The sequence below is a fragment of the Chrysochloris asiatica genome, unplaced genomic scaffold, assembly GCF_000296735.1.
Source record: "Chrysochloris asiatica unplaced genomic scaffold, ChrAsi1.0 scaffold00058, whole genome shotgun sequence".
In the NCBI taxonomy this organism is placed as follows: domain Eukaryota; kingdom Metazoa; phylum Chordata; class Mammalia; order Afrosoricida; family Chrysochloridae; genus Chrysochloris; species Chrysochloris asiatica.
In genome coordinates, this window is record NW_006408576.1 from 16561153 (window position 1) to 16573932 (window position 12780).

Here is a 12780-nt window from a genome sequence, read left to right on the forward strand (position 1 = left end):
AATTTTCTGTTCAGCTCTTGTACCTCCTCATTTCTTCCATTTGCTTTAGCATCTCTACGCTGGAGAGCAAGCTTCAGTGTCTCTTCTGACATCCATTTTGACCTTTTCCTTCTTTCTCATCTTCTCAATAACTTTTTGCTTTCTTCATGTATGATGTTCTTGATGTCATTCCACATACTTCTGGTCTTCGGTCTTTAGTGTATAATGTATCAAATCTGTTCTTCAGGTGATCTCTAAATTTAGATGGGATATATTCAAGGTCATATTTTGGCTCTCGGGGACCTGTTTTCATATTCTTCAGCTTCAGTTTGAATTTACATATGAGCAGTTGATAGTCTGTTCCACAATCTGCCCCTGGCCTTGTTTGACTGATGATATGGAGTCCATCATCTCTTTCCGCAGATGTCGTCAATGTGATTTCTATGTATGTGGCAACGGGCATCTCAACCTGACTAGGAATTGATAGAGTGGTTTTCTACCTCTAATAAATGGAATAAAAGCATTTTGGGAGCTTTAAAATCGTATGCACAAATATTTGATTCTATTTGTTTGGGGTAGCATGTGGGCATAGTTTGGTGTGTGAGGACTGAGGATACATTGGAAGAGGATAGGGACTCATACAACTCTAGGTCCAGACATTTCCTGAAAAACAACCTGGAGCTGAAAGGATATTCAATGATAAAATGTATTTGAAACACATAATGCAATCTTATAAGAGGTTGTTTAGGAGGCATCACTTTAAATTAATAATGAATAACAGCAATGCAAAAATTTTACTCAAAACAAATGGCATCTTACCCGTCTATTGAGGGCTGTCTTGCTACCAAGTTTTGTCATCTCCCCAAGGCTGTTTTGTGAAACTCTTCTGTCACCATCTTCCTGTATCCCTAAAAGAATATACCAAGAGAACACCATTCACATTAAAATTCTCTTGGATATGCTATTCAGAGAAGTACTGAAATACCAACAATATTTTTCAAGATAAAAAAGTGTCACAATAAAAAAAATTAAAAACTGCTTCAAATCCAAACTACTTAAAAAACTTGACCTTTACCTGTAGTATCGGAACATGGAATATCCCCATTTGTTGTTGAATTTACAAGAAATTTTCTTGCATTGCTGAGTCCACGACTATTAAGGAAAACAGGCAAATGAACTATATTGCGCATGTAGTCATGCCCATTTATATTGGAATCACGAAGCACGCTATTGAGGTTCTGATTGATTGCCTTTATAATAATATGTGGATCACTTGCAAAAATGGCAATGAATGGACCTTTGGAAAATAAAACTCGGACCTGTTGTAAAAGAAATGTAGAGTTGTGATGTAAATTTAAAATCATTAGATGTAACAAAATGTCTCTTCAGAATCTGTGCTATCATATCATTACTATATTTTTTAAATGGTTTTTTTTTTGTTTTAGTTTTTATTGTGATTTGAGTGAAAGGTTACAGGGCAGATGATCGGTTTTACATTAAACAAATCACATACTTTGTTTCATTACAATGATTATATTCCCCTCCATGTACCATCAGTTAACAGTATTTGTCTCTATTCATCTCAGCTTTTATAAAAAAAAAACACTCAGGCATATACAATAATTTACACCACCAAAGGGCACATTCTGCCAGTCCGTCTCCTGGCTGCCAGCTCTCAGTCCCTCACTTTCCATGAATCTAGAGCCCTCCGCTACTCCCTCTTTCCATGTCCCCATGTCTGCCTTCATCTTTGGTGCCACTGTTTCTCTGGATAGGGTCCTGATTCCGATTGTGCTCTTCTCCCTTGATGGTCCTAGGGTCCTCTGTTTCAAAACTGTAAGATTAACCACTCCCTTGTTTTTGTTACAAAACTTCTATTAAATGGTATTTTTAACTAAAATCATCCTCCGAGAAAAGATTTTATTGAAAGCTTAATCTGTGTTTTTCACCATTGGACAATAATAAAACTTGAAAAGAAAGCAATACTGCCTCAACTTTGAAACACTTACAGTCAACACAAGAAGTTAGTTAGATCAACATGTATGAGAAATATTCATGAATATGCATACTAAGAGCTACTTGGCCCACTGGTCTTTCTGTATAGGTACACATAATTGCTTAAAACATATCTTATAGACAACTACTATTTTAACCAAAAGCTCTATACATTCTGTGGAACCCCTATATCATCTCTGATTCTAAGCATAACAATTTGTAAAAAAAAAGAAAAAGGTGGAGTCACATCATGGACTCATATTTTATTCACTTTCCTTACACTGTCATTCAACTAAAAGTGTTGATTTCACTGTTTAAATCTGTTTGTGCTGAAACATTTACTGTGTTTCTGCTTTTAAGGCTGGTGACATTTTATGTGTGGAAAAAAAATCACACAATAGAAACAAATACTACTCAAATAAAACGCAGCTTCAATTCCATCTGAGATAATTCATGAAGTCATGAATCCTCTCAGCTGCCACATATGTAAAATTGTCAAGTTTCAATATGATTAGAACTTACGGTGTCCAGCATCTGAAGTACTTTGTCCTGTTCACATGCATCTAATCCATCAATAATAACTACCAGTCTTGTCTGATTCTGGGTGAAGCTGTCAATGGTTTTTGCCATTCTGGCCATTAATTCCACTTCACACTTAAGAACCTGTACAAAAGAACGCACAGAGAGGACCAAAGACATAACATAGTTTTTTTAAAGTACGATGGAAAGCCATTTAATAGGAAGTAAAGATCAGTTAGTTACCAGTTATGTTGTTGATGCTGTTGTTGTTTTTAGGTGCCACCAAGTTGGTTCTGACTCATAGTGATGTGGCAGGTACAACAGAAGAAAACACTGCATGGTCCAGCACCAGCCTCACAACTGTTGGCATGTTTGAACTCACGGTTGCAGTTACTGTGTCAATCCATCTGTTTAGGGGTTTTCTTCTTTTACAATGACCCCCACTTTACCAAGCATGGTGCCTATTTCCAGGGACTGGTCTCCCCAGATCACAAGTCTAAAGTACACTAGACAGAGTCTCATCATCCCCACTTCTAAAGGGTATTCTCGTCATACTTCTTCCAAGACAAGTATATTTATTTTTTCTAACAGTTCATTATTTCATTACTTTCAATATTCTTTGCCAACATCACTTTTCAAATGCATCATTTAAGTCTTCCTTATTCATTGTCCAGTTTTCACATGCATATAAAGAAACTGAAAATACCATGGCTTGGGTCATGTGCATTTCATCCTCAAAGTGACATCTTTGCTCTTTAACACTTTAAAGAGGTCCTTTGCAGCAGATTTGCCCAATGCAATAATACATCGTTTGACTTCTCGACTGCTGTTTGCATTACTATTGATTATGGATCCAAGTGAAAGGGAATTCTTGACAACTTCAGTATTTTCATTTATCACGATGTTGCAAACTGGTCCTATAGTGAGGATTTTGTTTTCAACATTGAGTTGTAACCCATACTGAAGGCTATGTTCTTTTATCTTCATCAGCAAGTACCACAAATAGTCTTCAAGTTTGCTGAAATCGCATATTGCAAGTTAATGAGTCTTCCTCCAATTTTGATGCTATGTTCTTTTTCATATAATCTAACTTCTCAGATTATTTGCTCAACATACAGACTGAATAATTATTGTGACAAGACACAACTCTGTCATACAACTTTCCTGATTTTAAAACATGCAGTATTCCCTTGTTCTGGTCACATGACTATCTCTTAGTCTATGTATAGGTTCTAAATGAGGACAATTAAGTGTTCTAGAATTTCCATTCTTCACAATGCTATCTGGTTTGTTATAATTCACATAGTGGGCTATTTGAATTATAACATTATTTATATCAATTATAATACTGACTGCCTCTGTACAGTCAACAAAACAAAAGTAAACATCTTTCTAGTATTCTCTGCTTTCAGCTAAGATCCATCTGGCTTTAGCACTGATATCCCTTATTCTACAACTTCCCCTGAATCTAGTTTGAATTTCTGGCAGTACCTTGCTGATGTTTTTGGATTATCTTCAGTAAAATTTTACTTGCATGTGATAATACTACATTGTTCAATAATTGCCTCATTCTATTGGGTCACCTTTCTTTGGAATGAGCACAAATACGGATCTCCTGCAGTTACTTGGTCAGGCAGCTAGCTGTCTTTCAAATTTCTTGGCAAAGATTGTAACTGCTTCAAGTTTGTTGAAACATCTCAATTGGTATTCTGTCAATTCCTGGAGTCTTGTTTTTCACCAGTGCCTTCAATGCTGCTTAGATCTTCCTTCAATACCACTGATTCTTGATCATATAAGTATATCTCTTAAAATGACTATTTATCAACCAATTATTTTTGGTACAGTGACTGTGTATTCCTTCCATCTTCTTGTGATACTTCCTAAATTATTCAATATTTTGCCCACAGAATCCTTCAGTATTGCAAGTTGAAGTTTAATTTTGCTTTTCAGTTCTTTCAGCTTCAGAAATACTGAGCATATCCTCCCTTTTCGGCTTTCTAACTCCAGGTCTTTGCATATATCATTATAACAGTTTAATTAGTGTTCTTGAATTGTTGACTGAAATTTTCTGTGCAGTTCCTTTACTTCATCATTTCTTCCATTGGCTTTAGCTATTCTATGTTGAGGAGCAAGTTTTAGAGTTTCTTCTGACATCCACTTTGGTGCTTTGTTTCTTCCCTGTCTTTTTAATGACCTTTCTGTTTTCTTCATGTATGATGTTCATGATGTCATCCCACAACTCCTCTGTTCTTCAGTCACACGGTGTTCAGTGTATCAGATCTACTCTGGAGATGGTCTCTAAATTCAGGTGGGATATACTCAAGGTTGCAATTTGGTTGCAATTTGCACTGGTTTTGATTTTCTTCAGCTTCAGCATGAATTTACATATTATCAGCTAATGGTCTGTTCCACAGTCGGCTCCTGGCCTTGTTTTGGCTGATGACATTGTCAATTATGGTTCCACTTAAAATCAAGTAGTGAGTGCTTCACCATTTACAAAGCAACAACACATAAATGAAAGCCCATAAGTTCTCACAATGACACAAGAAGGTAACACTGTCATATCCAATTTAAAAAGGAAAAACTGGGTGACAGTGCTGAATGCCAAAAGACTTGAATATAAATAGAAATGCAAATGACCCATACACCACACTGTAATTGGCTCCCTGATGGCATCTGAACTTGAGCAAAGGAAGGAGACTAGAGGAGTTTTATAAAATCCCTTTAGTTCTAAAAGTACGAGTCTGTTTCAGGTGTTCTGGTGGTTCAGTTCAGTCTTTTTAAAAAACAGATCTGCTTTGTTGACAGGGCTCTGCAGAGAGTGATACTCTGACACGGATGGAGTCAGCATGAATCGAAATCAACTCCTCTGTAACTGGAATTGTTAAGAGCTGCTGAGTCGGTCCTGACTCATAGTGACCCACGTTCCACAGAGTGAAACACTATGGGGTCCTGCAGCAACCCACAATCTAGCCTATGTTTGAGCTCACTGTTGTACCCATTGTGTCATTCTATTTCATTAAGGGTCTTTCTCTTTTTCATTGGCCCTCTCCAGGGACTGGTCCTTCTCCAGGGACTGGTCCCTCCTGATAGCATATCCAAAATATGTGAGAAGAAGTGTCATCATCCTTGCTTCTAAGGAGTATTTTGACTGTACTTCTTCCAACACATATTTGATTGTCCATAGTATACTTAATATTCTTTGCCAACACTGTAACTCAAAGGTGTAAATTCTTCATCCTTCCCAACTGGTGGTGGTGGTGGCCTTATCACCTCAGAATGTTACCACAATTGGTTGCTAACTGAAAGGTTGATAGTTCAAGTCCATCCAATGGCACTTCAGAAGAAAGACCGGTGATCTACTTCTGAAACACCAGACATTGAAAACCCTATGCCTAATGGTCTGATCCACAAATGACCATAGGGATGACACATGACCACCAAGTAGCATTTCAGTCCACTGTGCCTGGGGTTACCATGAATCGAGGACCAAACTGACAGAAGCTGACAGTAACTAGCAACAATTACCACCTATGGAAAAACCAGCTATTAAAACACGTCATTAACTTGGTTTCACTCTAAATATTATTTCCACAGGCAGATTTTCTTTTTCATTACTACACTTATAACATTTACAGCATGGGGTCGCTATGAGTCGGTTCCGACTCGATGGCACCTGACAACAACAACAACATTTACAGAGTACATCCTGAAAGCCCAAATGATCTTGGTCATGATGTACATATGCATACTACAATTAATTTTCTAGGACTAATAGGAGTGCTTACTTTCATGAATCCTTCACTTTTCAGTCTGTGCAGTTTGGAGGCAGCATTATGTAGGCGCTTTCTTTGAGAATTTAGGAGGGAATCCAGCACTTGCCACCATGTACGACAGTTCAACAAAAAGGCCAACCCAACTATCGATGCAACTGATATCAGAATGGCATTCACGGTCAGATGTTTCGAGTCAACTCTGAACACAGCCAGAAGAGTAATCCCAGCAATAATGCAGACAAAGATAAAAACGAAGATGACAAATGATGGGAGGCAACAAGTTTTTTTCCATTTCTTTTTACCTGTAATAAATAATTTTAACAATTATTCGTTTACTCAGTATCTAGAAAATTCTAATCATGACAGCTACAGAGCTGATGAATCTGATGTTCAATGCAAGCCTTCATGAAAATCAACAGGAATGAAAGGAAATTTGAACATCCAAACTATCCTCCAGCCCTACACACACATATACACACACACATTAAAAAAAAAAAAAGGAGGAAGAAGGAAGTCCTACCCTGTGAATCTTCTGTCTTGAATACTCGAAAAAGCCTTGTAGCCAAAAAGCCAAACTCTCTTTCACAGGCATCCGAGAGGGTTGCTATCATTTCAGCCATTGAAGTTTCTCCACCTACACTGGACAGCCTATTGTAATCTGTAAACAAAAACCTTGAGGAAAGACCAAATCAGAAATTACTCAGATACCTAAAGTAACAAATTGCTTTAATATATATCACATGTGCAAAATTTCACACTATGTTTTCTCTGTCTTTTTCAAAATATTATAGAGTGAGCTTTCTAAGCACCCAATAAAGAGACTGGGACCATTGTTGTTATGTGTGGCCAAGTTGGTTCCGACCCATAGTGACCCTGTATAGGGTACCAAGAAGCGACTGGTGAGCTTGAACCACGGACCTTGTAGTTCAAATGACTTTGCAGTCCACCACATTAACCCAGAGTGCCACAATATTTATTCCAGTCATTTAAAATGTCAAGCCTAATAATGCCATTTAAGAACAAGTTTTAAAATATTTTATTTATAACCAAAACATCTTTCAGGAATTTAAAAGGGCATCTTGAAACCTTCTTTTCATAGTTATTCTTGGAAATAACTTTGATTTCTGAATGGATATTATTTCTTGTATTAGTTCCCTTCTACCTTCATCTCTAAATTAAATGTTCATCTCAATCCAGCAGAGGTTAAGCAATCTTTTTAAAATACAATCACACAATCTGGGATCACATTATTATATAGTCTTGATTTATACTATTTTTAACTGTTTACTTAAAACTATCGGCCCATTAACTTAGAATTCTGTTTTCCTTATAAAATGCTTTCCTCAAATATTTTATTCTGTTTTCCTAACTTTTAGATTATAACTTTTAACTTTTTTAATCCTCTTAATACTTGAATTACATCTCAATGTAAAGAAAACAAAAATCCTCACCACTGGACCAATAAACAACATTCTTATCAACAAAGAAAAGATTGATATTGTCAAGGACTTCATTCTTCTTGGATCAACTATCAACACTCATGGAAGCAACAGCCAAGAAATCAAACGACATATTGCATTAGGCAAATCTGCTGCACAAGACCTTTTAAAGTGTTAAAGAGCAAAGATGTCAGCTTAAGGACTAAGGTGTGACTGACCCAAGTCACAGTATTTTCAACAACCTCATATGCATGCAAAAGCTGGACAGTGAATAAGGAAGACCGTAGAAGAATTTATGCATTTGAGTTACGGTGTTGGAGGAGAATATTGAAAGTGCCATGGGCTGCCAAAAGAACCAATAAATCTGTTTTGAAAGAAGTGCAGCCAGAGAGCTCCTTGGAGGCTAAGATGGCCAAACTTTGTCTCTCATACTTTGGACATACTGTCAGGAGGGATCAGTCTCTGGAGAAGGATATCATGTTTGGTAAGGTGGAGGATCATAGAAAAAGAGGAAGACCCCCCCAAAGAGATGGATTGGCCAAGTAGCTGCATTGATGGACTCAAGTGTGGCAACAGTAGTGAGGTTGGCCCAGGATCAGGCAGTGTTTCATTCTGCTGTGCATAAGGTCGCTATGGGTTGGTACCAACTCGATGGCACCTAACAACAACAACACATGCTAATTAATGAATCCTGGTGGTGCTTTAGGATAAGCACAAGACTGCTAACTACAAGGGTGGCAGTTCAAAAGGTTTAGGTAGATGTGAATTAACTTGTAAACTCTTACCTTCATTTCCTCTCTTAATATTAGTGATTTTGATACTTTACCTGATCTGGTTTATTTTTTTTATTTTCATCAAATTCACCTCAAAACAACTTAAAAATGTTTAACATTTTAGTGTATTTTTTATATTTTGGCTAACTTCTATTTAATTCCTTTTGTGATAACAAATAGAGATAATAAATTTTTCATGTTATTCCACTTTTTTTTTTCCTTCATTGCACTTTTCCATGGAGCCTTCTCCCTTTTATTTATTACATAATTTAAATGTTTTCTGAAATATTTTCTCACATATTTCCTGTTTGATCTAAATCATCATTTTACATGGGCAAGGATTCTCACAAGTGAAGAAAGAGTAGTTCAGAGTTGCCCAAAGTTACATTCTACTATAAGAAGGTGTCAGGACTCCTTAAAGGATCTAGAGCAATGCCTATAATCAATGCTCTTTTCACAGTATGTTCCAAAGAATGATAACAAGCAACAGAAAAGGGAAAAGGGGCTTATAGTAAAACAAATTTGGTAAATCAAGTTAAATAGGTTTCTTTATGGAAGTATCTCTGACCCTATAAGGTCCAAGAGTGATAAAATATGAAGTGTTCCTTAAACTCACTTTACCAGGGCAATTTTTTTTCCCCACATAAAATGTTCAAGGGCCTAATATATTATTAGGATATATGCAGTCATTGATAAATTATACATTATAAGCTTTATTAAGGGAAAAAATTTTTTTCTTCACCTTATCTGTCAAAGGAACCAACTCACCTCACAGGTAAAGCCTTAGTAGTTTGCTCTGGCAGTTCAGGGGGGTTCACAAACATCAATTTGAGAAGCAGCTCCAAATATCCAATATGTCTTGCCAATCTAGTACTGAGGACCCAGGCCCAGTTCCAACTCTCACCTTCTCTTCGTCCACCAAAGTAAATCACAACTGGAATTCACAATTTAAAAATATTTTCCAAAATAAGCATTAGTCAAGTAGCTTCTTCCTTTAATAACAAAACTTCTGATAGTCAAATATCAGTTAGTGACAGGTAAGCTAACATACTATTTCCTAGTTACTACTCAATAAAGAGTTGAGTTACTACTCAACCAAAAGAACTCTGGTAGCATAGTGGTTACAAGTCGGGCTGCTAACCTCAAGGAGAGCAGTTTGAAACTACCAGCTGTTCTGCGGGAGAAAGATGATGCTTTCTGCTCCTGTAAAGATTTACAGCCTCAGAAACCCTGTACACGGTTGCTATGATATAGAATCAACTCCACAGCACATAACCATCACCATTCAACAAAGAATTGCTCACTTATTGAATATCCCCCAACATTCAGAAGATATGCAAAAGATGAAAAGTAAACTGACTGAAATGACCTAACACATAATCAGAAACATAATATATTAGAAACATATCTGATAGGTCAGATTTTTGTTATCATTATTTGTGTGTGTTGAAGCTGCCAGTTCCTAAAGTAACCCAGACAGTCAATCTAGTTCCTTTCTTGCAACTGAATATACTTTCAAGAACATGAATTATGTTTTATTTTTATACTTTGGTTTTAGATTAAAATGTAGTCATAATGAAAATGTTCAATATTACCTAAGCCAAGAACATACTAGTGATAGCTATGAAGCCTTATTTTCAGAAACTATTCAAATGCAAACCATTAATTGAGACATAAAAGGATAAGTCTAATATATTAAAGAGGGCTGCTTAAATACGTACAACTGTTTTCCTTGTTTTTTAAATGCTCTCAAAGTTCTCCTGAGGCTATAAATCTTTATGGGATTTATGGGAGCAGATGGTCTCATTTCTCTCCCACAGAGTGGCTGGCTGCTGGGCTCCAACCATGGAGCTATAGTTAGCAGTGCAGTGCTTATCCTACAGAAGAACATCACTCCTAAATACGTATAACTAGTACACTAGTTTTTAAAGCTACTCCAAGTAGGTTGTAGATCATATTTCTCTAGGCCAATTTATATCAAAAAGATAACTTTGTTACACAACTATGAAAATCACAAGTTTTAAGAGATAGATATATAGACAATGTTTTAAGCAAAACAATGATTTTTGACCTCAGAAAAGATGAAAAACAATGACTTACTAAAGAATATATATAAAAGAGCCAAGAGGCTCAGAGACACTGCTATTCCAAGATTCGGGTCAACAGTAAAAGCGAACAGCAAGCCAAATCCTCCACAAAGTAAAAGAGTAAGAGATACTATTAGCCAGGAAAACTGAAAAAGTGGTTCAATCTGTTGTCCTGCAAAAGTCTTCATTTCATCTGAAAGAAAAAATAAAATGAAAACTTTATCCCTATTTTAAGAAACACAACTTTTAATTCAAATTTAAATGTTCACATTTCTAAAATAAACATGTATAAGGCACTTACTGAGTCCCTAGAGTGTTGCTATGTAATTTTTCTAAGCAATATTCTCTTCTGATAAACAGAAATATCTCATTCCCTAGAGAACTCATCTACCTATCTTACCCAATCTCCTCTTTCACATTCAAAATATACAAAGTCCTTTTCCATATGTCAAGATTTTGTTGGCATTTATCTTTTATATTTCACAAACAACAATGTATTGTTCTCATATCCCAAAATAAAAATAATTACTTCATTTACATGTTCTCAAATTACATATCCCCCACCATTCCTCTTGTGCACTTCCATTCAACTAGTCCCCCCTACTATTACATTTTAGAATACTGTTCTTTGAGGTTATATGTTGAGCCAAATAAGACAAGACATTTTTTCTTTAAAAATAAAACAAAAAACAACTTGGGAAAATTTGCATAGATGATACTGACACCTGTCCCTAAAGAATAAGTAAGTTTGTCAAGCAAAACGTGTGTGTATTGGGTGAAGAGGTGGGGGAAACACTGTCTAGAAAATGATTGAAGGCAGGAGCAACTCAAGAAAAGCACATATCTGTTCTTGCAGAAGGAATGAGCCTTCCGTGATTGCAGCCCAGAGTACACACAGCAGATGGTGTAAGAAGATGTGACGACCCAGAATATCACAATTATAAGGAGCACATACAGAAAGTCCACTATCAATGGGTTTTAAGTGGTGTCATGATTGAAATTAACCTGTGTTTTAGAAAATAAATTCAAGGTATCATGTGGAGGTTCAACTAGAGGGAAGCAAACACCTAACAAATTCATTTTAGTAAACTAGTATAACACATGCATGCACACATAAAACTCTATATTTTTCATTACTTTAAATAAAAGCACAAGAGAAAATCTTGATATGTCTGTCTACAAATATATCCTTTACCTTCTAGTTTCTTGAGTAAGAAAGATTTCCCACTTCCCCACTGTGCATATAACCCCACACAAATGGGTGGCTGCATGGTCGGTTCACTGAGAATATCTGCCAGGGCACTGCTATATAAATCATAGCCGAGCATGTCACCATCTGTCTCAGTAGGAGACAAGTGTCCTGCAATTAGAAACACATCACATATTTACATCAAAAAGTGTTGTTACTATTAAAAAGGCATATTAATTCTTATGTCATATTTCACTTAATTATAGAAAAAAAACCCTTCATTTTAAATGTTGTGTTGTTGTTGGTAAGTACCATTGAGTTGGTTCTGATTCATAGTGACCCTGTGTAGTGTTTCCGAGTAGCAGTTGGTGGGTATGAACGGCTGACCTTGCGATCAGCAGTCCAGTGCTTATCCTACAGTGCCACATCAGGACGAGACCCATATAAAAATAGATAGAGAGACTCTTAGATTAATACCGTTTTTCAACTTAAGACACCTACTGCTTATAAGATGCATGATTATTATGTACAACTACAAAAGAAAAAAATGCTGCCACGCTGTGATGCAATGCTCCCTTGTCCATCAATTACAGGTCACTTCCAATTTCAGATATGTTACAATGTGGAACAACATGCATTTTGGAATCAATAAATTATGGTAATTAAAACATAAGGTGGTACGTAAGAATAAATTTAATATGTGTAAGAACTAGATAAAGCAAGCTAAAAAGTATTACTGAAGAGCATAATACATGATCAGAAAAACAAAAACATTCTATGGTTCAGAAAGGTGGAACAATTTAAAGATAGCTATTCTCCCCCAATCACATTCCCATACAAAGCAAGAAACACAAACAATAACTAAGGGGAAAAAAATGAAAAGACTACCAAAGGGTAGCTGTACTGAAGAACCAAAGTATACTATAAAGTTGTTGTTGTTGTTAAGTGCCGTTGAGTCAGTTCTGACCCATAGCGACCCTGTACAGGGTTTCCGAGGGTGTAAATCTTTACGGGAGTAGAAAG

General features: G+C 36.3%; 1 protein-coding gene across 1 annotated transcript in view; it reads right to left on the reverse strand.

Moving 5' to 3' along the window:
- Positions 1-12780, reverse strand: part of KIDINS220 (kinase D-interacting substrate, 220kDa) — a 151173-nt gene that overhangs the window by 75406 nt on the left and 62987 nt on the right. Inside the window, exons 10-17 of the mRNA XM_006864003.1 lie at positions 11764-11928; positions 10582-10761; positions 9250-9415; positions 6790-6941; positions 6282-6571; positions 2497-2637; positions 1055-1298; positions 799-887 (exon numbers count right to left, since the gene is read on the reverse strand). Of these exons, the coding sequence (XP_006864065.1) occupies positions 799-887; positions 1055-1298; positions 2497-2637; positions 6282-6571; positions 6790-6941; positions 9250-9415; positions 10582-10761; positions 11764-11928 (1427 nt within the window). The remainder of the gene's footprint in view (positions 1-798; positions 888-1054; positions 1299-2496; positions 2638-6281; positions 6572-6789; positions 6942-9249; positions 9416-10581; positions 10762-11763; positions 11929-12780) is intronic.